The sequence below is a fragment of the Suncus etruscus genome, chromosome 16 (genome assembly GCF_024139225.1).
Source record: "Suncus etruscus isolate mSunEtr1 chromosome 16, mSunEtr1.pri.cur, whole genome shotgun sequence".
NCBI classification, from domain to species: Eukaryota; Metazoa; Chordata; class Mammalia; order Eulipotyphla; family Soricidae; genus Suncus; species Suncus etruscus.
In genome coordinates, this window is record NC_064863.1 from 6,905,051 (window position 1) to 6,931,735 (window position 26,685).

The 26,685-nt window shown below is 42.6% G+C and overlaps 1 protein-coding gene across 1 annotated transcript in view; it reads right to left on the reverse strand.

Annotated features, from left to right (window-relative positions):
• The window catches only part of CLNK (cytokine dependent hematopoietic cell linker), a gene marked incomplete at its 5' end in the record, with an annotated part of 73,529 nt that extends 49,504 nt beyond the window's left edge, over positions 1–24,025 (reverse strand). The window contains 6 exons of the mRNA XM_049790226.1: positions 5,530–5,575; positions 9,405–9,502; positions 12,184–12,325; positions 13,972–14,009; positions 18,514–18,542; positions 23,949–24,025. Coding sequence (XP_049646183.1) covers positions 5,530–5,575; positions 9,405–9,502; positions 12,184–12,325; positions 13,972–14,009; positions 18,514–18,542; positions 23,949–24,025 — 430 coding nt within the window. The remainder of the gene's footprint in view (positions 1–5,529; positions 5,576–9,404; positions 9,503–12,183; positions 12,326–13,971; positions 14,010–18,513; positions 18,543–23,948) is intronic.
• Positions 24,026–26,685: the final 2,660 nt, after the last annotated feature.

Below are 26,685 nucleotides of genomic sequence, written 5' to 3' on the forward strand. Positions count from 1 at the left end.
AGTTGGGATTTGAACCCAGCCAGATCTACTTGTCTCCAAAGGCAGTGCATTTCCACTGCTTCCAAATATAAACAAATATAAACACGTCATTCCACATAATAGTCATAATTATGCTGAGGGAAATAAGTCAGAGGGAGAGAGACAGACACAGAATAGTCTTACTCATCTGTGAGTTTTAAGAAAAATAAGAAGGGCCCGGAGAGATAGCACAGCGGCGTTTGCCTTGCAAGCAGCCGGTCTAGGTGGTTGATTCGAATCCCGGTGTCCCAGATGGTCCCCCGTGCCTGCCAGGAGCTATTTCTGAGCAGACAGCCAGGAGTAACCCCTGAGCACCGCCGGGTGTGGCCCAAAAACCAAAAAAAAAAAAAAAAAATAAGACACATTATTGTAATAATACACAGAGACAATAGAGATGAGATCTGGAATGTCCAGCCACATGATAGGAAGCTTACCACAAAGAGTGGAGAGTTCAGTTAGAGAGTGAGAGAAATTGAATGCCTGTTTTGAATACAGGCAGGGGGTCGGTGGGGGGGGGCCGATATGGGAGGCATTGGTAGCGGTTGTACTGGTGAAGGCGGGTGTTCTTGACTACAAACATGTTTGTAAACGTGGTGCTTAAGTAAAAATATTACTAAACAATTAAACAATCAAAACCACCTGTCAAGAACTTCCCCTGAGGCACTGTCTTGTACCTCAGCTCAGTACCTTCTATTCTGGGGCATGCTCCACAGACAGAATTCAGCATGGACCAGCACCCTGGTTCGTTTTACATGTAGTTAGTTACAAAACTGACCAGCTGGACTACAGGCTACTAATAGCTGAGATGGTGTGATTCAGGGTCTTGACCCTGCATAGTTTAAAATAAACTGACTTCAATCATAGCAGTGATCATAGGGCACAGTGCTAGCTGTTAATTTCTTCTCTGGTGTTTAGTCTGTATTTCCCTGTAGAAACAGTATATGTGACATCAAATGGTTTATGAATGTTTCTCTTCTGAGTCATCCTCACCTCCCCCCCACCTTTTTGGGACCATAGTTGCTAATGCTCAGTCATGTTCGTGGCTCTATGCTATGGAAATTCTCCTGGCAGTGTTCATGGAATCGTGTGGGGTATCAGGGATAGAACCCGGATTGGTCACATGCAGGGCATGCACCTTAACCTATGTACTGTCTCTGAGCCTTTCTTTTTTTTGGGAGGGGGGAGTCACACCCAGCAGCACTCAGGGGCTACTCCTGGCTCTACACACAGAAATTGTTCCTGGTTGGGGCCGGTGAGGTGGCGCTAGAGGTAAGGTGTCTGCCTTGCAAGCACCAGCCAAGGAAGGACCACGGTTCGATTCCCTGTCCCATATGGTCCCCCCAAGCCAGGGGCAATTTCTATGTGCTTAGCCAGGAGTAACCCCTGAGCATCAAACCGGTGTGCCCCCCCCCAAAAAAAAGAAAGAAGTTGCTCCTGGCAGGCTCGAGGGACCATAAGGGATCCTGGGATTTGAACCACCATCATTCTGCATGCAAGGCAAATGCCCAACCTCCATGCTATCTCTCTGGCCCTCTCTGAGCCTTTTTATTTCAGTTGTGTGTGCTAGTGTGTGTGTGTTTTACCAAGTCTGTAACATGAACTCTAGGTTATTTATTTATTTATTTGGACCACATGCTCGGTGTTGCTCAGGGCTTTCTCCTGACTCAGGGATCACTTCCAGGGCTAGGAAGACCATAGATGGTGCTGGGAACTGAAGGCAGGTTGGTGGCATGCAAGGCAAGTGCCTTTTCTGCTCTACAATGTCTTTGGCCCAAGGATAATATTAAACTAATTTCTCATCAACTTCATGGCTTGCTGTTTTGTTAAAGATGTATGAAATCTATTGAGTGGTTTCTTAAACTATGGCTTATGGTAAAATAGTAAGTTATGTAGCTGAATGTAAGGGCTGTGGAAAATTTTTTTCAAATTAGCTTACTTATAGTATCTTTAATTGTTTGATTTGAATCTCTATATATACCTTAGGGGGTTGCATAAACGTTTTTTTTTTCCCCAGAGCAAAGGGGTCTCAAGTGGGAAAGTTTAAGAAGCCCAGGTACCATGAAAGGTGCCAATTGGCATTTTTGGGCTCAGTCTTACGTTACCACAATTTGCCACTAGAGGCCAGTATCACCCATCATTTCATCTCTTTGGCACCAAGCCTGGCATAGTTTCGGCGAGTGGCTTATCAGTGACAAAACAGGAGAGAACGTTTGTGGGATAAATTTTTGGTAGGAGAAACAGAGTCAAAGCCTGGGAACATTGCTGTAGGCAGTAGCATGCCAGGTTCTGGTTGACTGTGACTATCTAGAAAATGTATCTGGTTGCTTTTCTTGCTAGGGTTTCTTGCATGAAACTAGGGAGTTTGACCAGATTAACTATATATATATATATATATATATATATATATATATATATATATATATATATATATATATATATATATATATATGTATGTGTGTGTATGTGTGTGTGTGTGTGTGTGTGTGTGTGTGTGTGTGTGTGTGTGCGCTTGCATATTTGATAAAATCCTGTGGTGCTCAGGGCTTCTGGCGATGTTCAAGGGACTGCATGCAGTGTCTGGGAGAGGATACTGGGATGACTGTGTACAAGACAAGCACCTTTATTTGCTACCCTGCCCCTAGATGAAGTCTTTGATTCTAATTTCTTTGGCACCCACTCACATAAAAAGAAGCCTAGGTAGAAATGTCTTTGGAGAAGCATCATGTGGAATTCTATTTTGCTACTTGTTTCTGGCTCATGTTTCAGGCTGTATATGCTCAGTCACCTATGCATAATTCTCTTTTCTTGACTAGTTTGTTGTATTTCTTTATTCATTCATTCTCGAATAGGGGTTGCTTGCCACCTCAAAGGAAATTGCTTTAGCTTTTGTGCTTGGTTCACATTCAAGGAAAAAAAAAAGAAATTCATTTCAGTCCTCTTTATTCTCAGCATTAAGAAGCCAAAAAAACAGCAGATATGAATAGTACAGTATTCTTGGCTATAAAGAAAATGATCTTGTCTGGATCCAGGCAGACACTTCAAGTTCATCACAAGACAACTATTTGACTGCATGACTCTCAAATAAACTTTTACCCATTTTTCAGGAATTGGAAACAAAAAGTCAAACATCAAAGAAGATAAGTTCTTGAAATCTGACAGTTTTCAGATAATGTCAGAATATTATTGAAGAAAAATGACACAAAATGTGCATTAACATAAATCTATAGCTGCTCAACTTGATGAAAAATATCACCATAGCATCCTGCCATTACTTTACTAAGCAATATGCTTTTTCTATGACATTTTGTGAGAATGAATAAATTATCTGAGAATGGTTTCGCATCAGAAATACAGGGATTTGGAATAAACACATAAATCATTCAAGCATTTTTCAGAAAGATGTTGATTCTAAAAAAAATGGGGGCATTCATATTAATTTCCTGCCTTCAGCTTCCTTCTCTGTATAGTGCCTCACAGCTCTCAATGGTAATGGAGAACCATCAATTATGGAAGGACCAAAAGGGATAGCTGGAAAAGGAATATAAAAGGAACCCTTTGGAAGGAGTTTCACATATATGTCAGCCAGTCCCCATGAGACTAAACTTTTTTTTTGGTGGGGACTTTGAGCCCCACCTGGTGGTGTTCAGGGCTCACTCATGGCCCAATATTCAGGGTCACTCCTGCTGGGCTAAAGAAACCATATTGGGTCAGTCACATGCACGGCAAATACTCTCCCCACTGAACTATCACTCCAACCTCTCAGACTTAACTTCTGTGAGTCTTGCATCCCCAAAGAGTTCTTCTTAGTTTTCATTTCATTTTATACTGGGCTTCCCTTTAAAAACAGCTGTATTTTTGTAGCCAGGTATGGGCTAACTGCCTCTATAAAACAGACAGCACCAACTTAAGTCTGAATATTATGTCTTGTTGTTTTCCCTAAGGAATAAGGTTGCTTAATTTTGATAAGGAACAATTAATAGTACAAAAAGGTGCATAGGCCCCTCACTTTTGTTGTGCTGGTTGGGCTTAGAAAATCAGGAAGCTCAGAGAAAAATTAGTTTAATTTTCATAGTCTATAGGGACATAGGCCTGAAGAGCTTGAACTTTAGCTAAGTTACATAGTTGATTGAAATGTTTTCTATAATTGTCAACTTTAATTTCTTCTATTTTACCGTGCCAGGTTTGGTTAACAATGCCAACCACCATCTGGGGCCAGAGCAATAGCACAGTGGGTAAGGCATTTGCTTTGCATGTGGTTGACCCACGTTCCATCCCCCCAGCATCCCATATGGTCCCACGAGCCTGCCAGGAGTAACTTCTGAGTGCAGAGTCAGGAGTAACTCCTGAATGTCACTGGGTATGCCTCTCCCGCAAAATGTCAACATCCTTGGGGGATGGTCTCTGGGTAAATATGTGCATGGATATACAGTTCATCTTTGCCTGGAACATGGGTCCTACTTCCTTGACATTTCTTAGGTAAAAGAGGGAGACTGGTTTGTTAAAGGGGTGACTTTTGGACCACACCTCTAATTGGATGCTGGTTGGCAATGGAACCACTCTATTTAGTAGTTGGAAACTTCAGTATGACCCTTCACTTCACTACTTCCACCTCAGGAGAGTAGAGAGAACCTTGAGGTTGAGCTTGGTCCCCAAAGACCTGACCCTCGAGGTGGTTGGCCCCTTAGTGTTATCTGTGACTGTGATTGGCTATCCTTACATCACTTTGACGGGGGTATGATGAACCTCACTTTCTTAAGTCCAAACTTCATTTGTTAATGAAGTTACTTAACGTAGCCTCATTTACATGTGCCATTTGCTTCCTATTAAGACTCAGACTTACACTTTCCCATCCAAGACAATGAGGCATGAGCACTATGTAGAAATGGTTATATTGGACATGTTAAAGGTGGATTTGAGATGTTTTGATTGTTGGGAAATGTGAATCATGTCACTGTCATCTTTTCCACTGAGATGATGTTGTGAGAGAGGATGGGACATGGGGAGTTACTGATGAAGGAAGCCAGAAGGGATGCGATCCAATTAAATTTCTCTGGCCATCCTCCACTGTGCCGTGGGCACCACTGACATGCATTACTTCCTTTCACTCTCATTTCCGTGTCTTCAACTCCAAATTGAGTTTCTCTGTCTGGAGCTCTCAAATCTGTTTTCCTATTAATTAATCAACATGTTCAAATTAGATTTCTACCTTGTTGTGGTCTTACAGGGGGGCTGCTCAGAGAAAGAACATAGTAATATTTTTATGAAATCTATATGTGTCAATGCAGCAATTGCTTTCTGGAATGGCAGAAAAATTCAGACCAGTCTTCACAATCAATTTCTTTATCAATAAGGTAAGGTGATTAAAGCACTTAAGAAGTACAAGCTGTAAAATTAGTTATTAAAGGAGGAAAGCTTGAGAGGTCAGTTTGCTCAAGAAAATCCAAGACTACAAGCCTAAGTGCTTGTAGAATCCAAGCGCTTGGAGAATCCAAGTTTGTGGAATGTTCTTACCGTTTCCATGTTGGTTTCTGAAGTCCTTGGCAATGGGTCTCTCCACCTGCACAAGACAACAAGGCTACATCACCTTTCAATTCGTAATTGTGAAACCACCTTGTATTCTGCCACTCTAGTTAAAGTCTCAAATTTAAAGGACTTAGTTCCCCCTGTTCTGCTCATTCTGCAAGATCAACACATGCGTGTGAGCAGTTAGTTACAAGCATGGCACATGAAAACACAATGTTAAGATGGAAGCAGAAACCTTGGAAGGTGATGACAGAAAAGTGTTCAGAAGCCAGAGCAATAGTACAGAGAGGAGGGCATTTGCCTTGTATGCTGTTGACCAGGTTTGATCCCTGGTATCCCTTATTACCCTCCTCCCCCAGGACTTCCAGGAGTATCACAGAGTCAGAAGTTAGCCCTGAGCACTGCTCGGTGTGGCCCCCAAACCAAAACACAAAAGAAAAAAATGGGAACATCTACTATTTCTACTTTTTTCTTTAGCAACCAAATTCCACAATATCTTATTAGTGAAATTTTTTTTTTTGCATTTGCTTTTTCCCTATTCAATGGTAGTTAACATTGGATGGCTTATGATTGGTAGTTGACATAGGATTTCAGGCCCAAGAATATTTCCTGCTCTAGCCCTGGGGCTGTTCCCATTTTTCTATTGAAGGATTATTCATCGGCACTTACCAGGTACTGCAACAATGCTAAATTATGAGAAAACAGAGGAGTCACAGGAGAAATCAAAGGATAGAAGCAAAAGGTTTCCATGTGACTGCACAGACTTTGATTGGAAGGAAACCTGTATCTCTTGTCCTATTTCACAAATGCTACTCATATTTTCAAGATACTAGTCAGCTGATTGCACTTATTTATTTGATCATGTCCACTCATATAACCAAAACCCAGCAGGTATCTCTTGCAGAGTGACACTGAGCTGAGGGTGGCTCCATCCTGTCTGTTGAAGGGTGGGTTGTACGTGTCACAATCCCCAGAGATGAGGAGGGATTCCCATGCCCCCTGTATGGGTAGGATATGAGACATAGGTTCAGCAGCAATTCCAACGCAGGAAATACTCCACACACAGTTAAGAAGGAATAGCAGGCCAGAAACTCACACTGCAAGCTGTTCACCCACAAGCCAATCATCCCACCACATGGAATGATGAGCCAAGATGGCAGCTTCCCCTTCAGGCCTTCAAAGCCTTCCTTTTTTGGGAAAAACATAGCCTAGACCCAAGAGAAGGGAAAGAGCCAATTGAGGAGGCAATGGGAAAACATCTTTTTAACAGGAAGACCAAAGGAACCAATTGAGATATCTAATTAGAAGACAATATAAGGACAGATCCAAAGGCCTCCACCAATACTGTCCTCATGGAGATGCTCTGCACACAGAGCCTGTCTCATCTCCTGAGAGCTGAGATGTTATTCTTAGTCAGGAAAGCTCAGACAGGGTGCTCAACTGACCTAGCAACACAGCTAATAAAAAGAATGGCCATGTCTCATGGTTATTTCACTTTGACATTCCCATCTCTATTCATAAAGACCCCCTTGAATAAAATGTACACTAATTATTTTCAAACTTCCCTATCATTGATCTGCTACTAGTTGATTGGCTAAAGCTCTCTTTTCACTAGGATCTAAGTTTCCTGATGCATTTCTGGACATTCATGGCAGTCACTCAACATACATTTTTTGGAGGGACTAGCCCTCAATAAATACTTTTTTTTTCAGTACTTGGTGCCTAAGCAGTGTTTACTTCTGTGCTTAATTCTGTGCTTAGATTTTATATGAGGGAACATATGAGGTGACTGGGGTCAGCCACATGAAAAGCAAGCTCCTTAAGTTCTGTAAGGTCCTGAATATAGACTTTAGAATTTGTCCAGTGGGTGATTCAAGTGTTTAACTCAGTGATTGTGCAAATGGGAAGTGTTCAATATTTTACTTTATCTATTGGAGGTGTTCTGAGCAAATGCATTGTCTGGTAAAATATTGTAGTTTTTTTCTGGTCAGTATTAACAGAAACTTGCAAGTTAAACATATTAAAATGTGACAGATAATGTGTGAGAGAGAATGTACTATAAATATTCAGAGGCATGTTCACATTCACTAACAAATATGCTGAATAAAAAAGAGTGGTGATATATCTTATAAAACATATGTTTGTATTTGTTTTTAAAATTTGAGTTGGTTTTGGTTTAGTGCTCGGGGAACCATGTAGTCCTGGAAATTGAACCTGGGTACTTGCAGATGAAAGTCATTCTCCAACTCACTGAGTGAGCTCTTTGGCCCTTTAAAAATGACGATGGAAAAGTAATAACCTTTTTGGGGGAGAGTTCTGTGAAGTGGATATTTCCATCTAGGGCATCTAAAAAAAGAAATTTCAATGTTTTTTTTTCAGGAAATTTCACAGCATATACTAAAAAGCCTTTACAGTATTTTCACCCAAATGGCTAAGAAAATAATAATAAAAAAATTCCATACTGGAATATGATATGGCTCTAACGATCATACTTATTCATGTTTGTTTATCAAAATGGGTTTTATTTTCTCATAGTTCTCCAGGGAGAGTAAATTATACAAGTACTCACTTGTATGAGATAACAATACTGAAAATATTGACTTGAAATGCACTGAAATATTATGATCTATAAACATGTAACTACGAAGGTGATTTAGTGCATTTTAGAATTGAGAAAATTAACCATTGGTAATCTTTTATTAAAAATAAAATTTGAGGGCCCATGCGATAGTACAGTGGGTTAGAGCATTTGCCTTGCATGTGGCCAACTGGGGTTTGATTGCCAGCATCCCATGTAATCCCCTGATTCCTGAATACTTCACTAGTGATTTCTGAGTGTACTCAGATTTCTGATTTACTCCTGAGCATTGCCAGGTGTAGCCTAGAAACAACAACTTTTTTTTTTTTTTTAAATGATGATAGTAAAGCAGGTAATAAGGACCTTGCTTTGCATGCCACAGACCTGTTGTCACATATGTTCTCTCAAGCACCACCAGGGGTCTCTCTTAAGCATCACCAACTGTGTTTAGACTTTAGAGCATTTGTACTTATGAGGTATTTTAATGATCTTCCTTTTTTTATTTTTTATTTTTGGTCACATCAGTAGTTATCAGGGCTCTGTGCTCAGGTGTAATCCCTGGTACTGTTCAGAGGTCCATATGGGCTGTTGGGGATCAGTCTGGAGTTGACTACATACAAGGAAAGCACTTTAACCCCGGGACTTTATTTTCTGCTGACAATTATGTTTTGTAACTTCCAAATCACCTTTTAAAGTAAAAGCAGTAGGAATTTTGATTCCTCCTGTATACATGATGTTACAGAGCAATTCAGAGTGTGTGAGCTTTTTCCGACCTACTTCCAGGTGTCCACATTGCAGTGAGAATCCAGGCTCTATTTAATTTGATTTATTTTTTGTTATAATTGGAAAGCGTTTAGTTTAAATTCCACTTCAGGAGAAAGGGTGAGGCAAAGGAGAGGTGTCAGGGAAGCCCGAGATGAGGGTCGCACATCTGTCTTGGCTTTGTGATTTGGCCACATCTGGCAATATTTAGGGCTTACCCCTGGCTTTGTGATCAAGAATTACTCCAGGAAGTGCTTGGGGTATCCTATGGGATGCTGGGGATCGAACCCTGGTCAGCCAGGCACACCTGCTGTATTGGGACTCTGGTTCTCATAGTAAATCTTTACTCAATGTTTCTTTTGCCTTCATGGAGGTCATTTCCTGGAACTAGAATACGGCAGTGGATCCCAATGCATCGGACCCAATGATTCCCAAGGGAGCCAGCCTGGGAGGATGGGAGAAATTGCTTGTGGCTGCCCAGACATTCCTTGAATGTGATGGATCACAGGTGGTCTTTACTTACTTCTTTCAGTCCCATTCGTGTCTTCCAAGCTTGTCCATCCATGGCGACAGAGTTGTTGGTGTAGAAAGAAAGGGGTGTATCAATAAAATAGCGCGTATCTGCAAACATACAAAGAGAAATGTACAGTAACTCCTCACACGGGTTCAGCATGTTGCAATTCACACACGATTCATATAATGATGCGTTCCCTGAGTCACTTTCACTTCGTGGGCACAGAGCATGGAATTCTGCCTCTGCTAACAGACGATGAGCCAGAGCCAAGATGAGAAATGATGCTTCTTCTCTCTCGGTTTATCCACCTAAATAAAGTTGGACTCAAATATTCTCCATTGGTTCTACCACCCAAGAGATTCTCTTTATATTCCAGGTATGGGCTGTCTTGCTCTTAAAATAAAATCTGCCTACATTTTCTCCACCCCCTGCCACACACATTAAGAAAACTCCTCTTCCCATAGTGTTCACCCAAGATTCTCTATCATATAGATTTTTTGGCCTGTTTCTGCTGTTGGATGGGAAACCTCTAGAACATGCTTTGTGTTTTGTGTTCCTCACCAAAATATAGGAAATAGTACAGATAAGTTCTGGTTAGTGGAATAAATGAACAAAGGAATGTCATTGTTGGTAGAGGCCTTTGGATTGGTCCTCATATTGCATTCTAACTAGATGTCTCTCAATTGGTTCCTTTGGTTTTATTGTTAATAAAGATGTTTTTTTCATTGCCTCCTCATTTGATTTTTGCCTTCCCCTTGGGGATGGACTTTGGTTATCCCAATAAAGTCTACTCAGGTGGCCTGGAGGGGAAGCTGCCATCTAGGTTCATGGGTTCATGTGGTGGAGTGACTGGCTTGTGAGTGAACAGCTGTTGGTGTTAGTTTCTGGCCTGCTATCCCTTCCCAACTGTGTGTGGATTATTTCCTGCATCAGAGTTGCTGCCAGACCTGTGTCTCTTGTCCTACCCAGACAGGAGGCATGGGAATCCCTCCTCTTCTCTGGGGATTGTGGAACACACAATCCACCATTCAACATGTCATGAGTCACAGGTGTTTTTTCCTCAAAGGTAAGCCTGCGATCCATCTTGAAGGTTAGGCCCAGAAAACCACAGATGCTTTTTTTTCTATAAAGTTCAGGCTGCTTGCTGAGGCTTTTGATCAGGCTCTAATGATAAAGGAGCGGATTTGGCCATGAAGTTAAGTCTTTATTACTATTTTTTTCGTGGGGGGAGAGGCACACCTTGCAGACTTGGCTCTGTGCTCAAAAATCACTCCTGGACGTGCTTGGGTGACCATATCAGATCATTGGGATTGAAGCCCGGCTGGCCACATGCAAGGCAAATGCTGTACCTGCTGTACTACCACTCCAGCCCTTATTCTTTATTTTATTTATTTGTTTGTTTATTTTTTATTTATTTATTTTTGTTTTGAGGCCATACCCGGTGATGCTCAGGGGTTACTCTTGGCTATGAGCTCAGAAATCGCTCTTGGCTTGGGGGACCACATGGGACACCAGGGGATCGAACCATGGTCTGTCCTAGGCTAGCACCAGTAAGGCAGGTGCCTTACCTCTCTGTGCCACCTCTCTGGCCCCTTATTCTTTATTTTTGATGAAAGGGATTGAACCCAGGACCTCACCCATGCCAAGGAAGTGCCCTATTGCTGAGCTACATCCAGTTGCCCTGGATGATTCTTCTTAAAAAGACTTCTCTTAACTGCTCTGTTCAATCACCACTCACTTCTTTCCAGAAAGAGAAAAATCAGCAGTTTTGTCTTCAATATCATGAGTCGGGGCGGGAGACTGAAAAGATTAGGGAGGAGGTAAGGCACTTGTCTTGCCTGTAGATGTGATGGCTTTGACCTTGAATCCAATCCTTGGAAGTACCGTGTATAGCCCTCTGAAGACCAGCAGGGGTCACCTTGAGCACAGAGCTAGGAATAGGCCATGAGCACTGCTAGGTGTGTCCCCAAGGAAATAAACCAAATAAAAATAAATAAACCAAATAAAAATAACCACAAACAGAGTCCCCAACATCTCCCCAAACACCACATAGCCCCCAAATATATAATGCACCACATCTACTTATTAACCCATTTATTAACTCTCTACTATTAATCTCAGGTGTTTTTAGTTTAAGAACTGGTATTATCTATTTACAAAGCCATGCATGTTTTGCTTTTTTTTTCGGGCCACACCCATTTGATGCTCAGGGGTTACTCCTGACTAAGCGCTCAGAAATTGCCCCTGGCTTGGGGGATCATATGGGACGCTGGGGGATCGAACCACGGTCCCTCCTTGGCTGGCACTTTCAAGGCAGATACCTTACCTCTAGCACCACCTCGCCCGCCCTGCCATGCATGTTTTGAGTCATTTCTACTATCATTTCCTTCTAGAGCATGTCCCCACAGTTCCAAGCTACCCTCATCCTCCCTGTTTACCTTACTGTACTCATTCACCACTTGTTCCTTTGTTTCTTTGCTGGCAAGAGCACACAACACTAAGAACCGAGGGAGAGATGGAGCTCAGATTCTGTACTCCTGGCGAGAAATAATCATGCATCTTGGATGTTATCATCAAAGGTACTCTTGGCAGGGCAAGACCCCACCTCAGAATTTCAGACCGAGAAAATGAGTGTTAAGTAGAGAATTGCTTGAGGGCATATAGCCAGAAATCCATGGAGGCAAGGATTGAACTCAGTGTGGTTGGACTCAGGTGGACGCTAGAGTATTTGTGCAGTGTCCTAGCATGAACAGCTCTCCTCAGGTGTCAGCTGACTCCCAAGTGTTACCTGCATAATCCGACTCCTTTAGGGGCTGGGTGGGCAAGATTCTCATGGTTTGCCACATCTGTGCCATGTGAAGCTCGGGGTCTTCATAGTCCTCATCCCTGCAGCCTTCTGCTTCATCCCGAACTGTTGAGAAGTTTCTTTCCTGAGCCAGAGGGGGGCATTTTAATGCGTCAAAGGACAGTAGAGTGATGGCAGAAATGATCAGATAATCAGTTGGTCAGGTGATGTCTCGTTTTTTTGCTTTGCATTATATTTTAAGGGACTTTTAAAAATCTTTTTTTAAACACCGTGATTACAAACATGGCTGTAGTTGGGTTTTAGTCACAAAAAGAATACCCCCTTCAGCAGTGCAACATTCCCATCTATGAATCTATTAACTTATCATCGATCTCTGGCAGTCTCAGGCATGTTTAACTAAAGGTTAAAAGGTTACTCATAATTCTCCAGTTATAAAATATATGTTGTCATCCTCTGATTTGTGGTTGTATGTGTATGTGTTCTGAAAGAGGACCCATAGCTTTCATTAGGAGATGTTCCAGTTTTCATAAAAATAATAGATATACATGACTTTAAGAGCTCTAGGTGTCTGACCTTTGGCTTGATTGCATAGATTGAGAAGTGATTATTATAATATAGCTAGTTAATGTCTCCTCATATCCTCATAGAGTTACAATAAAAAGGCAAGGGGAGGAAAGACAAAAAAACGTTCCTCCATGGGATGAGTCCTCCCTACGATTTCTCTCTTGCTAAGTTCTTAAAGCAGTGGGAATGGGGGTCATGATTTTGTAGATCATACCATAGAACCTATTTACCTTAAACTACAGTTTTCTTCATGTAATTTCTCTTCCTCCAGTTTTGAACCCTGTGAATACAATCCAATCTCTTTCTTTATGAGTTTTTTTTGAAATGTTCCATAAGGTTGATCATAGTGTTTGTCATTCTTTAACTTGTTTCACTTAGCTAAATGCCTTCTAGTTTCATTAAGGTGATTCCAAGTCGTTAGATTGCTGATGAAGTCTTTCAAACAGCAAAGAACCATTGACTATATATCAATCCATCAATTAAACAACCAATCTACTTCTCTCTCATAGTGTACTTCTTTAGATATGTTAAAGCTAAACACATAATATAACAATAAAATGATCATATTAGATGTTATATCTAATAATAGGTATGTAAAATATTTTCTTTGGCCATTCAAGGTTATGGCAAACATGATTAATGCCTAATAATATGATTACAACAGTCTATTATTTTTCTATTATGAAGCATCTCATATGATTCCAGAGTATTTAAAATATTATAGTAATAAATGAATGTGTTTAACTATTCATCCACACTTGAGATTTTATTCATAGTTGAAATTCCTAGCCTCAAAATTATGGATCCACAGGAAATGGACATTTTCCAGTTCGTATTAATATGGTCAGTTCACATCACTAACTTGACTTCCAGGAAGCCTGATTCAATTTCAAACTTCACAAGTGTGAACAAGAGCTTTTCTCATCCTGTCCAAAACAAGTGGGCATAACAATGCCCCATTAAGTAATTTTTGCCTGATGCAAGCTTTGCAATGGCCACATGGAACTACTTCTTTGGGGCTTCGTTCTATAACTGAAGAATTGGCACAATTTTGTGCTCAGAAATGGAAACACAGTTATCCCTGTCAGCAAGGAAATGCCATTTGGAAACAATTGTTATCAACTTCACAAAATCCTTGGAGAAGAGCCACATACTGGGGAAATAGCAAAGACTATGAAAGCAGGTATGAAAGGTTGGTTGACTTACCCAATCAAGAAGAGGCTCACGAATAGTCTGGTACTGGCCTGCCAAAACAAAACAAAACAAAAAAACTAAACCAAAACAACAGACAAAAATGTGATTGTAAACTAATGCAGGGACCCTCATGTTCTCCAGAGACGGATGCCCATCTTGCTAAGATGAATGTGCTCAGTGAATTATATTCAATTATACTCAAGCATGTCAGTCTCACTGCTGTGTTGCTACCAAGAAAAAAAGAACATCATCCAGCCCATGCTAAGAAGTCTTATCTTCTGTAATAGGAGAACATTCTTGCAGGAAGGGGGACAGTGGCATAGGGACAACATGGTGGCACTTTGGTCCACCAATGTGGGTATCTTCATGTCGGGCATGAGATGGCAATCACCTGGCATGCATGTGTTAGTCTCCTGGACAGATGGATGGATGGGAGCTATCTCCTCATTCAGCCCTCCCCATCTCTGGGCCCACACACTAATTTGGTTTAGCTGGATCCCGAAAAGGGTTTGGTGGATGGGATGAATCCATATTGGCCCATTGTGTCTTTGCACTTCACTCTCAGGCCTGCTAGCTGAGCTGTCTGGGGACTTCATGTGACTTGCTTAATTCTGACCATTTGATTTTATCTTCAGATTGCAAATCCACCAGAGATTTGCTCCTATGACCTGCAGGGTTTGTCTCTTCCCCAGAGGCTCAATTTTTTTAATTTTCTTGTTGTTTCATGCACTTGGTCTTCTTGGAGAAACATTTTAGGCCCTCCCCAACTAAAATATCATCATTTTCTTCCCTTTTTTTGAGGGACTTCCCAAGCAGTATTCATGGAGTGCTAGGTCACTTCTGGCAATATTCAGCCAACTGGGCTAACAGCCAATGTTAGTTCTATGAATTTGGTGTCACATATTGAATAGTAGGTTGTGTGTTCCACATGTCCAGAGAATGAGAGGATTCCCATGCCCCTTGTCCAGGTAGGACAAGAGATGCAGTAAATAATCTACACACAGTTGGGAAGGAATAGCAGGTCAGAAACTCACACAGCAAGCCAGCTAGCTGTTTACCCACAAGCCAGTTGCTCCACCATGTGGAACTATGAGCCAAGATGGCAGCTTCCCCTCCAGGTCATTTGAGTAGCCTTTATTGGGATAACCAAAGCCCAACTCAAGGGGAGGGGACAAAGCCAGATGAAGAGGCAATGGGGAAACATCTTTTTAACAAGAAAACCAAAGGAACCAACCAAGATACATCTAATTAGAAGGCAATATGAGGACCAATCTAAAGGCCTCTACCAACAGTCACATGGTGTGTGTGTGTGTGTGTGTGTGTGTGTGTGTGTTAGGGTACTCTATGGTCACCTTAAAAAGTGCTGGTGAGGGGGTACTGTCATGCTAGAGATTGCATTTGGGCCAGATGCATGTAAGGCAAGCGCTCTCAACCTGGTATTCCCATGCTGGCTCCTCATTTTTTATTTATTAGCATCTGTAGAAGATTTAGCAGCTTTGTGCTTCTTAGCAATGAGTTTATTTCGACATCATAGAAAGCACCACTCCTAGAAACTATCATTTCCCTTCTTCCTTTGCTTCCTAAGAATTTCACAGCAAATTCCTGGTCTGTGTCCAGGAAGAAAGGAGGATGGTGGAGTGATATGCGCCTTGACCCCTTGGGCTGATTCCATCGTGGCTCCCTGAATATTTTTGCCCTTTCCCCTTTTATTCTTTGGTACATCAAAATAGGAAGGCAGCATCTGTGAATCGTACTCGCTTGTGTAGCATGGGATGTGCACATGGGTGAGAGTTGGGCTGAGTGGAAACATACTCTGGAATTTGCTAATTAGCAGTACATGGAAAAGTGTTAACGAACTGAATTGACATGGATTTTCTAGAGACAATGAGCTGAGAGGAGGCCAGCACTGGTGGTTTGAATTGGTAGCAGCTGCCACCACTTTGGGGTTCTAAGGACCCCAGCTCAGCCCAGCTCAGCCCAACTCCAGCCTTCCTGAGATCCTTAATAGAGAAGAGCACAGGTTTTAAGAACAATCATTTATGCTGATTCATGAACTGAATCAAATGAATGCAGCCAACCATTAGTCAACTAGGCTTGAAAAGAACGAGTGAGCACAGAGTTCCGAGGCTCTTTGCTGGTTCCAGTGATGTAGAAAAGCAGCTTCAGTGGTGCATAATTTTAGTGGGGAAAATATGGTGACACCCCCATGGAGGGCTATGAGGTTGCTGGTCTCTGAGCCAAGGCCAGGCCTGTCTGCTGAGATGTTCTTGGCCTCTCAGAAATGCATTGTGAGCTCTGACTGAAGGTTTCACTGTCTTTGCTCAAACAAACACCTCTTCCCTCTCATTCTGCTGTCTTCAAGGATCCTTGGAGCTTCTTCAAGGTCAGACTATGTGAATGTGCGTGCGTGTGTGTGTGTGTGTGTGTGTGTGTGTGCGTGTGTGTGTGCTCACATGCACCCACTCACACAAGGGGAGCTGTCTTGCCTCCCTCTGGAAGCATTTTTATAAAAAGAAGCACCCCTGACTGCTTCCTTATATCAAATCCCCTGCTCCCCAGGAAAACGATTGTCCTTCACCCCTAGGTGCCACTACCCCCTCTAGTGGTGAACCACTCGGAGTTTTGCAAAGTTTCAGAAATCACGAGTTTGGAAATGATCATTGATCAGTTTCATCCTTGCTGGCCCTTCAAGTCCAGCCTAGGTCATCTGCTGTGGGTCCCTGAACTCAGCGTCCCCATATCTCAGCTCCTCATCTGCTCATCTGGGTTCTCTTCCCTCCTTGGGACTCCATCCACAGAAGCCACAGTCCAAGTCCTGCCCATATTTGAACCACTGCCACAGACTAAGCACCTGCTGACCTCTGTTCCAGAAGGTTCTTTTTCCCAGATCTGCCCAATACAGACCCTTTACAATGCCCAGATAGTATCTTTGGAGTTGGAGGGACTTTCTTGAGGTGAAATGAGTTTCTGTTTGAGAGTTTCTGCTCTGCTTCTTCCCTTAAGTTCCTAACATGGGGCAAAGCTTGCTGTGTGGCCCCCCAAACCCACTTGCTCTTTCTGTGGATTCTCCGCAGCTTCGGGCCAGGTGGCTATGGCCGGCCCTCCTGGCCCCACTATACTCTCACTCTTGCCTCCATGATTGATTGATTGACACAGGGGTTCCCAAGGCACCCACAAAGATGGAGATGTCTATGAGAGGAGAAATAATCTAAGGAGAGTTTGTGAAGACACTTTCATGCACCTGCATTTGACTGTGATGCGAGGAAGGAAGAAACCTTCATTGCATGACATAATTAGTTGTGGCTTTTTCTTTGGAGATGATCATTTCTTTAACCTTGGGGAAAAAAACAAGCTTCTGCGAAATTCACCGAAGCAGTGCAATATCTAGATGGGCCAGTAGGGGACATTGCATGTTTACATATACTGCCCCGAGTACAGTCAGTCCTAAAATCTTTAGGTAGAGTTCTTGTAAAAGTGGGAAAAAGCAATCTTCAAGACCACCTTCCTTAGAAAGCTTAAAACAAAACAAAACAGCAGCAGCAGCAACAACAACAACAACAACAACAAACACAACCCAAAACAGAACCAGTTTTTCTGGGCAAATGGAATTTCTTGTCTTTTTAATTGAAAACGGCACTAGAGATCAGAATTCTTGCTGTTCAGGGTAAGAAAGACCCACTTTCTAAATAGAACTATCTCCCTAGTTTCATTCTTTATTCAATGGGAGGCAGAAAAAACGTGACTTTAATTTATTTATTATAGAAAAATATGGCACTCTTCTATAAGTCTCAGTCTTATGCCTTGAATTAGCACCAACAAATTAACTAGGTTTTCATGTCTGTTTTGAATGTGTGTCTTCCAGGGCTGGGAAAGGTGTTTTTAGAGGTTGTTTCAGAGCACAGAAATATCTGCCACTGTAGAAAAATAATGAGACAGATATGCAAAAGAGAAAAGCCACTATTACGCTCTTAGAACAAGACCACCACTACAAATACTTCAGTAGAGTCAAGTCTCTTGCTCTCTCCCGCTTTCTTTTTCTTACACACATAAAATTTCTCTCTTACACACATGGAGTTATAACACATCTATATCCATAAATTCTCATTTCTAATGGCTGTCCAGCTTTGTGTCATGTGGAGTCCCACTATAGTTTCAACTAATTGCATGCTGAAAATTATAAACAATTTCAAAGTGTTTTGGCATGCTATGGCTATTCTCCTGATGAACCACTTCTTAGGTGAGTGCATCCAAAATTATATCTCTTCATGAATATTTTAATAATCACTGGTTCATAAGAATGCATAGGCTGGGTGGTGCACTCTGGTGCTAAATATTTTTGGCAGAATCTAGATTCAACAGGGCCTGGACAAGCCTGGGCATCTGTATTTCCATTGACTTTGTGAAGTTTTTGTATGTTTTCATTTTTACATATGTCTTTCAGGATGTTAATATAGAAACCTATTTCCATTTTCTACCTTAGAGGTACAGGGGAAAAGGCAATTTCTAGGTATTACCACCTGTCTGCTATGGTGATCTGGAGCCCCCCAGACTCACCTGTGACAGTGTTTATTCGAGGCCACGACCTAGGGCATAAAAAGAGAACAATGTCAGTGTCAGCTACTCATCTCCTCAACGATTGGCTGTTTACCTCCTCCAAGAATGACCCCTCATCTCCTTAAAGAGCAGCAGTCATCAAAGACCTTGCCCTCATGCCCTATGCCTGACTTCCTTCTGCCTGTCTTGTTCTAGACCTAAGGGAATTTGATTGTGTTGTTTTAGGCCCTACAGGGAATCAGTTGTTCCAGGGATAAAGAGAAGCAGGAAATACTCATGAGAGAAAGTCACTCATTTCCACAGGTAACATTTAGGTGAGTGCCACGCACCACCTAAGGACACTGCGTCAGAAGATGTGTGCTGTCATCTAATTTATATAACAGAAAAGGAACACATTGAAGCCTGATGTTAAGAACACATCCAACAGCTGTCACTCACAAAAACAGTATTTACCAGCTCCCTGATTTGCGAACAGGGAGGCTGCATTTATTCCATATTTTTGCTATGGCAAGTACTCTTGTCATGTGACTTATAACTTGCATTTTTTAGTCGTTGACTATTTCCATGGGGAAATGCAATGAAGGGGACCTGGAAGGACCACTGGGTAGCCCAACTGTCTTTTGAGTGAGTTGGCTGAGTTTCTAATCTCAATCATGTGAAGAATCCATGTGGGGGGGGGGATGTCCTGGATATGAATGTTCTTTATCTTACATTGATTTGTTGATGTTTATATCAGCGGGTCTTTATGTTTAATTGTATTTTCGGTTGAATGCTTATGTGACTTCTGTAAATCATCCTGTACAAAGCATTCAGCAAACCACACTTTGAAACTGTTTTGTCTACTTGGCCCTGGAATCAATCCTCACTTGGTCTCACTTCCTTGGTGGGAGAAGGTCTTGGTCTTGACCTAGTCTTCATTTTTGGTTTCTGGTTCCGGGAAGTGATCTGCACAAGGAAGTGACCTTGTGTTATTTTTCAAAGAGATGACTATGTCCTTGTGACCATCTCCTCCGGTTAGACAATTCTGGGCGACGCTGCTGGGAGAACCTGCTTGTTTGTGCTGCTCCCACAGTCCCTGCCTCTTGAATTACACCTGCCCTCCGAGGGCCTGGAACGACGTCACAGGAGCAATTACCTGAGCATCGCAACACAGGCCAGGTGTAAATATTTATGAGGCCTGCTTGGTGGCTGGGAGACTAACCGAGCCCTGCATTGCTGGTAACCGGGGGCCGACAGGAGCCCCCAGCCCCAGGAGGCCAAAGGGCAGCTCTTGTCTGTTGTCCTCTGTTCACTTTTAAGTGATCCCTTTTATCCCTGTATAGCCTTGCTCAGAATCTCACAGGTAGGCGATGGGGGCATTCAGATGGTCCATATCTTGTCCAGTTTGATAGCGACTGTCCGAACCCACCTTCCTCCCAGTCCGTACCCTGTCCTTTGGTTTTTGCCTGAAGAAGCATAGCTAGGAACACCGTCTTAGTGCTTTCACATTGCTGTCCTGGCATTCTTTTCGAGTTTGACTGAGATACTGCAGAAATCTGCAAATCAGCCAGAGATCTGGGGCTATGCTTAATCCACAAAGCCCCTTCCCTGACATCCTGGTCTTAGATGAAGCCTCTGAGTCTTTCCCTAGAGTGGACTGTCCTGCCACAAGACTGCACGGGAATTGTTTGATGGACCTCAGGGGATAATGGGGGCAGTGGGAGAGAAGAAAAAACTTAAGATCTGGTGTCTGAAAAGGCTCTGTTGGGGAATTGAAAGCCAGGTATCTGCTTAGAGGGACTCTGGAACAAGCTTCATTTAGCCTTTAAATTAGGATCCCATCCTGAGTCTCAAAATGGCTTCAAAATGGTGCGTTATTAGAATCAGGAGCTGATCATGTTAGAAGGCAGCGTCCTTCATTTCATGGCCCAAGCTTCAGACTCTTGAGGCAGAACCCAGGACTTTTGACATTTAGAGGGCAAAGCTCTGATCCCTGCAAGACTTGGCCTGAGGCTGACTTGGGGGGTGTCTCCCCATGTTGCAGAGGGGACACTAAGCTGGTCTGTTTTTCCATTTCTTCTTATTTACCAGTTCCAGCCCCAGTGTGCTGAGGGATGTCTCTGCAGCTAGAAGCACTCTCCCACTGGTCCAGGTGCTCTGAAAGTGGCTCACCTGATCCCCTCTGCCTCAGTGGGCCCCAAAGTGCCTGTGCTCATTCATACATGCCACCCCCTGGGAATTTGCATCCCGGGATTTGTCCTGCGTCAATGCAAGCCCATTGAATTCACAAAGGAAACAACAGGGAATTAGGTTGTTATTCCAGCTGAGCCTGCCAATGGCGGGAGAAGGAAGGAAGGGACCTGAAACACTGTTCTAGGTCCCAAGCCAAAAGTTTGGCTGGAAAGATGGACACTGTCTACACAGCACACCACAGTTCCTATATTCTCACCCTGTGCAGCTTAAAAGCATGGGGTGATGTATGAAAGAGGAGGCTGCTAGCCCGCTTCATAGACATTTGATATGCCTTGTGCTTTGCTCCAGCATGGATCCCAGGTGAGAAGGCTGCCTCTTACCAGGAAATTACAGGGAAGCTATTTGGCTGTTCACAATGACATCCCTAATGCGGCACTGAACTAACCAACCAGCCATAGCAGATGGAGGTAGACCTTGGCCATTGCCCTCAGCTCTTTCTTCCATTCCCACTCTCTCCACTTCTGGGACCCTTCAGATTTTTTTCAGCTTTCAAGAGCAGGGTTTCTTATGGGGAGGTTGGTGTTGGTGACGGGGGAGTTTGAGAATTGGGAATGTACCTTGCTGACCTTCAGAGCTCTTTGGTTTTCAATAGTTAAGGCTCTGTACAAATAAAGATTTTAATATCTGTGAATTATTTTTAATTTTGTTTGTTTGGGAGCCACTCGCAGTGATGCTCAGGGGTTACTTCTGGTTCTGTCCTAAGGAATCTTTCCTGGTGGTGCTCAGAAGACTATATAGAATGCCAGGAATCAAATCCAGGTGGGCTGCATGCAAGGCAAATGCCCTCCACCTGTTGGACTATCACTCTGGCCTCTATTTAAAATTTTAATACTAATTAATAATTTAGTAGGTATAACATTTGACATTTTTAAAGGAAACCTCCAATTAAACCTCTGTTCCTTCATTCCTACTTCTGTCTTTGGAAGGCTGATGTCTTCCTCTTAGCCCTGGGAATGGAGGGTAGATGATATGCAATTCCTGTCCCTGGAGATGGGGCTCACTACTGTCTTCAAGGCTATGCTCCTGGCATGAAGACTCTCTACATGGCACATGACCCTGTCATGAGTTTGGGACCTGTACTCTATCTACTCTATGTCTCCCCATCCATCCATCCATCCATCCATCCATCCATCCATCCATCCATCCATCCATCCATCCATCCATCTGTTTATCCATATATCCATCCACCCATTCATCCACCCACCCACCTATCCATTCATTCACTCATCCATACATCCATTCATCTGTCTGTCTGTCTGTCTGTCTGTCTGTCTGTCCATCCATCTACCCACCCATCCACCCACCCACCCATACCAAATTCTTTTCTCTTATACAGAACTAGCAGAAGCATTATCATCAGGACTCAGTGAAGCCCCACTGAAGCATTTCAAACAGCACCCAACATAAGGGGAAGATGCAAGGGGAATGCCCAGAATCCAGATTTGCTATTTATTGAGAACCTATTACTTTTTAGGCACACTACAGAGATCAATTCATATATTCCCCAACCACAGAAACTGTGCTGGGAAGCAGGACCCACTGGTGATCAAGACAGCCCACCTATCACTTTGCAAACACAATTTAGGGACCACACAAGGCAAATTGGACATGCATGCATATATGTGCTGAGGCCAGGTGAGTAGATCATCTGGGATCCAACTGTGACCAGTTTGAGACACTATATCATCAATCCCTTCCCATCAGTAGCCCCTTCCTGACCTGATCATGTGCTGACCATCATTTTGATCTGTGTGGAAAAATGAATAATATATTCAATACTTACTAAGGAAAGCTAGTAGGCCAAAATACGTGGTTTTCAGACATTTTGATTTGATTTATACATTTCAAGTACTAATATATTCATATAATACTTGCATTATAAAATATGCAGTGATAGAATTTGTATGTATATGGGATTAAAAATCAGATTTATAAATGGTTTGGGACAGGTTGCAGAAATATTGTCTGTGACTCTTTTTTAATATCTCTTGAGCATGCTATGACACATCCTGAAATAATTTGCTTTGAAAAAAATCATGCACATTCTTTTTTTACCCCACAAATGTAGCTGTAAATATTACTTTGATGTATGTAATTGCTTCAGCCATCTCCATTGGAAGGAATTCTCCTAGTTCTCCCATCTTCTATCTTTTGCTATTGTCAAAAAGCAAGAAATACAGACTGAAAAATGCATTATTCAAATGTGTTTAATGTAAACATTAAAGAGGTCTGAGAACAGCGACAATTTTTCCTTTGCTTTAATGTGGTCTTGAAAATATTTCAGGTATTTTGTTTTATAGGCATTCATTCACTCCGCTTAAGAAAAAAAATGTCTTTAAGCAAAGTTTTGGAGCCTAGAGAGGTCCAGAGCACTGGGCTCTCAGGGAGAACTGACCCGATGCTAGGTAGCTGAACTGAGCTAAATTCATATAGGGATACAAAGATGGGGATAATATGGAGAGATACTCAATATGGAGAGAGACCGCTGGAAGCAGAGGCAGCTGGGGCAGATTTTGATGCAGGCATTCTGATTGGGTGTAGGGGGATACACATAATGAGAGCAGACTGGTTCCTAGAATCTGGCCAGAGGAAGCTGAGTTGACTTCAACACTGGATTTTTGTTCCCCATAATATCAAGGTGTCTCTGTTCTGAGCTTGGGAGAAGGGCTAGGAACCCTCAGATGGTAAGATCCATGTTTCTCCCCACCACATGTTTGTGCAAAAGTTTAGGATTGCCCAGGAAATACTTTTCTCAGATGAAGGGATGAAGGCAAGAATACTTCATGGACTCAAACCTTTGTTTTGTCTCCTTGCTTGGAGGTCTGGAGTTCTAATCCTCAGGATCTAACATTGGAATCATTCACTGGCAGAAGCATGTTTGTTCCCCAGGTTTGTTTCCTGGTTGACATAGAGCCTCAGGTGCAGGTGACAATAAACCACCTGGTGGCTTTTGCCCCTCCCTCCCCGGCATACACACCTGAGCTGCTCAATGTGTTTCTCATTCTGCATTGGGGCTTCATTAAATAGCTCAAAACACTTATGGCAGCATCGTCCAACATTGCATGTGTGCATCTGTGTTGTGTGTGTGTGTGTGTGTGTGAGAGAGAGAGAGAGAGAGAGTGAGAGAGAGATAGAGAGAGTGCTGATTTGCCACAGGATAAAGCATTTCACTCATCTACTAATAAACAAGCAAATATTCTGACCTATTTTTCGACAGACTGAAGTTCTGGAATTTCAAATCACTGTCTCCTTCTTTTGTTGTCCTTCTATTGCCCCTGGGGAATAAAAGAAAATAGATTATAGCCAGGAAATAGCAAGAAGCCCAGGGAAAAATTAATTAAGTGCATTCATTCATAGAAACAACCGTTCAGTCAGATTTAAGTAATTAACGTCTCACACATAATTCTAAATCTCTTTGCATTTCCAGTGGGGTTAAAAAAGTCTTTTTAGAGTAATTCAATTAATATTTTTTAATGTCAACTTTCTTTCATTAGAGTGTTTTGTGTGGGGTGGGGGAGAGGTAGAGTCTCCTGGGGTGAGGCTGTGCCAATTCTCCCACACCTAGAGGGGCCACCACAATGTGTGCACCCCTTGACCTCTGTTTTTCTTTAACCTCATCTCTCCACCGTATGCAGGTCAGTGACTGTGAGACCTGGAATGTTCCAGATGCTTCTTCAAGACAGTAAACTGGACCTAAAGGAACCAGTGCCATTTACCCTAGGAAGTCAGAGGGATCTTATAATTGTAATCTGGACTGAAAATTTGGGGGAACAATTTCTGGCTCTGCTTTGGTATTTTCTCTGAAGAGTTACTGATGTGGAATTCTCCACTGGTGAATCATCCTCACTTATTCTCAGACATGTCTTTTGGGATGTGAGTTCTGGGCAGACTTTTGGTCCTTCTCTGAGGATGTTCTTCCCCTGGGGCAACTATGTTCCTGTTTCTGATCTCATTGCCTTCAGCATCTCTCTCCTGGAGCCAAACTGACATTTTGGTCTTTGGGTTTATTCTTCTGCCTAGGGACCACTCTCCACCCTGTACTGGTTGTTCTCTCTCACCACCCTGCCCACTGGGTTTTCACCTGAAGCTTTCTACCCACCAGGTGAAGCCTAAAGAGTGTCCTCCTCAATGAGGTGGAGACCCACAGGCTCTTCAGCCCTGAGTCTTGGTGCCTGTCTTTCTCTTTAGTTCCATCACTAAGGACTCCAGACAATGCCCAATGGTTGCTCAGAAACATTGCCATGATGGATAAAACATATCATGATTTGTTCTTCACATTGTAAATTCTCCATTTAGAAAAATGGTGGCGTGATTGCAGTGTGAGATTAGGCCTAACGGAATACTTGAAGCTCTCCTCAGAGGCCTAGGGAGCGCACCCCCCAAAAACTGCACCCTGAAGCTGCTCAGTGAGTGAGTGAGTAAAGTCTGGCTGTGCGGAGTCTCCGCCCTGCTGTGCCTTTGAGGACTCTGAGGACATCAAGGGAAATCTTTGCTATGACTGTCTGTCTTTTCCGAATACTTGAAGCTCTCCTCAGAGGCCTAGGGAGCGCACCCCCCAAAAACTGGCACCTAGAGGCCGCAGCGGCTGCGCACTCTTTCTAACCAATGAACCCCACCATAACAAGCAGAAAAAAATCACACTACAAGCGTGACAATGGGGGAAACCTCGCAGGCAAAGACCATGTACAGAGAATGAAGACGATAGCTTGGATGACTTAAAATATTCCAACCATCTGATTAACCTCTCAGATAGGAGTTTAGAATAGAAATATGGAAGATGTTTGTAGAACTCAAAGAAAGCATAGATCGATCTGAACAGAACACAAAGTCAGAAATCAGAAAACTCCAAACTGAAATAACAGATCTGAAAAACACTGTAGCTCAACTGAAAAACTCAGTGGATGACCTCTCCAGCAGGGTAACAGCAGCTGAGGAGAGAATCGGCGTGCTGGAAGATGAGATGCAGAAAAACTCAACACAGCAGAAGAAATTGGAAAAGAACCTTAAGACAAACGATCCTGCATGCCCGAAGAGTAACAGCTAAAAGAGACCCAAAGAAAAACACCCCAAGACACATCCTCGTTACAATGACAAATCCCACAGATAGAGATAGAATACTGAAAGCAGCAAGATCAAAAAGGGAAATTACATTCAAAAGAGCATCCCTAAGACTTACAGCAGACATATCACAAGAAACTCTCAAGGCCAGAAGACAGTGGTGGGATATTGTGACAAGACTGAATGAAATGGATGCCTCACCGAGAATACTGCACCCAGCCCGACTCATGTTCAGGTTTGAAGGAAGGATACATGGCTTCATGGATAAACAACAGCTCAGAAACTTCACAGATGAAAAACCAGCCTTAAAGGAAAAACTGAAAGGTCTACTTTAAGACAAGAGAGACCAACAAACACAGCAAATTTATCTACAAAGATGACATTAAATCCTATGACAATCATCTCCCTCAATGTCAATGGACTAAATTCACCAATTAAGAGATTAGGCCTAACTTTGAAGTTATTTCTTTATTATGTTGCATGTGTTTATTATTTCATTGTTCAGGAACCAGTAGTTTCACACAGACTTCTGAGTTCTGGATACAAATATCCAACACTTCTCTGAGTCTTTCTCATGGGATATGTGACAGATGAAAGGCCTGTTTACTGGGGAGCAGAGACTCCCAACTCCTTTCCCATTACCCACCTTGTGACTCTGTTATGGGACCATGACCTGCCTCCCCACTGCTATTCACTTAGGTATCCTCATTACTCAAAAACCATATTAATGGAATATATGGGGGGGTATAAATGTAGGATGAAGATGTGCCTTATGCAGTATTCGGGGATGTCTTAGATAGTATCATAGGGGTGTCTATATGCAGTATGCAGGGATATCTGGTGTCACTTGCTCACTGTTTCCTCCCTCCCAACTTCTACAAA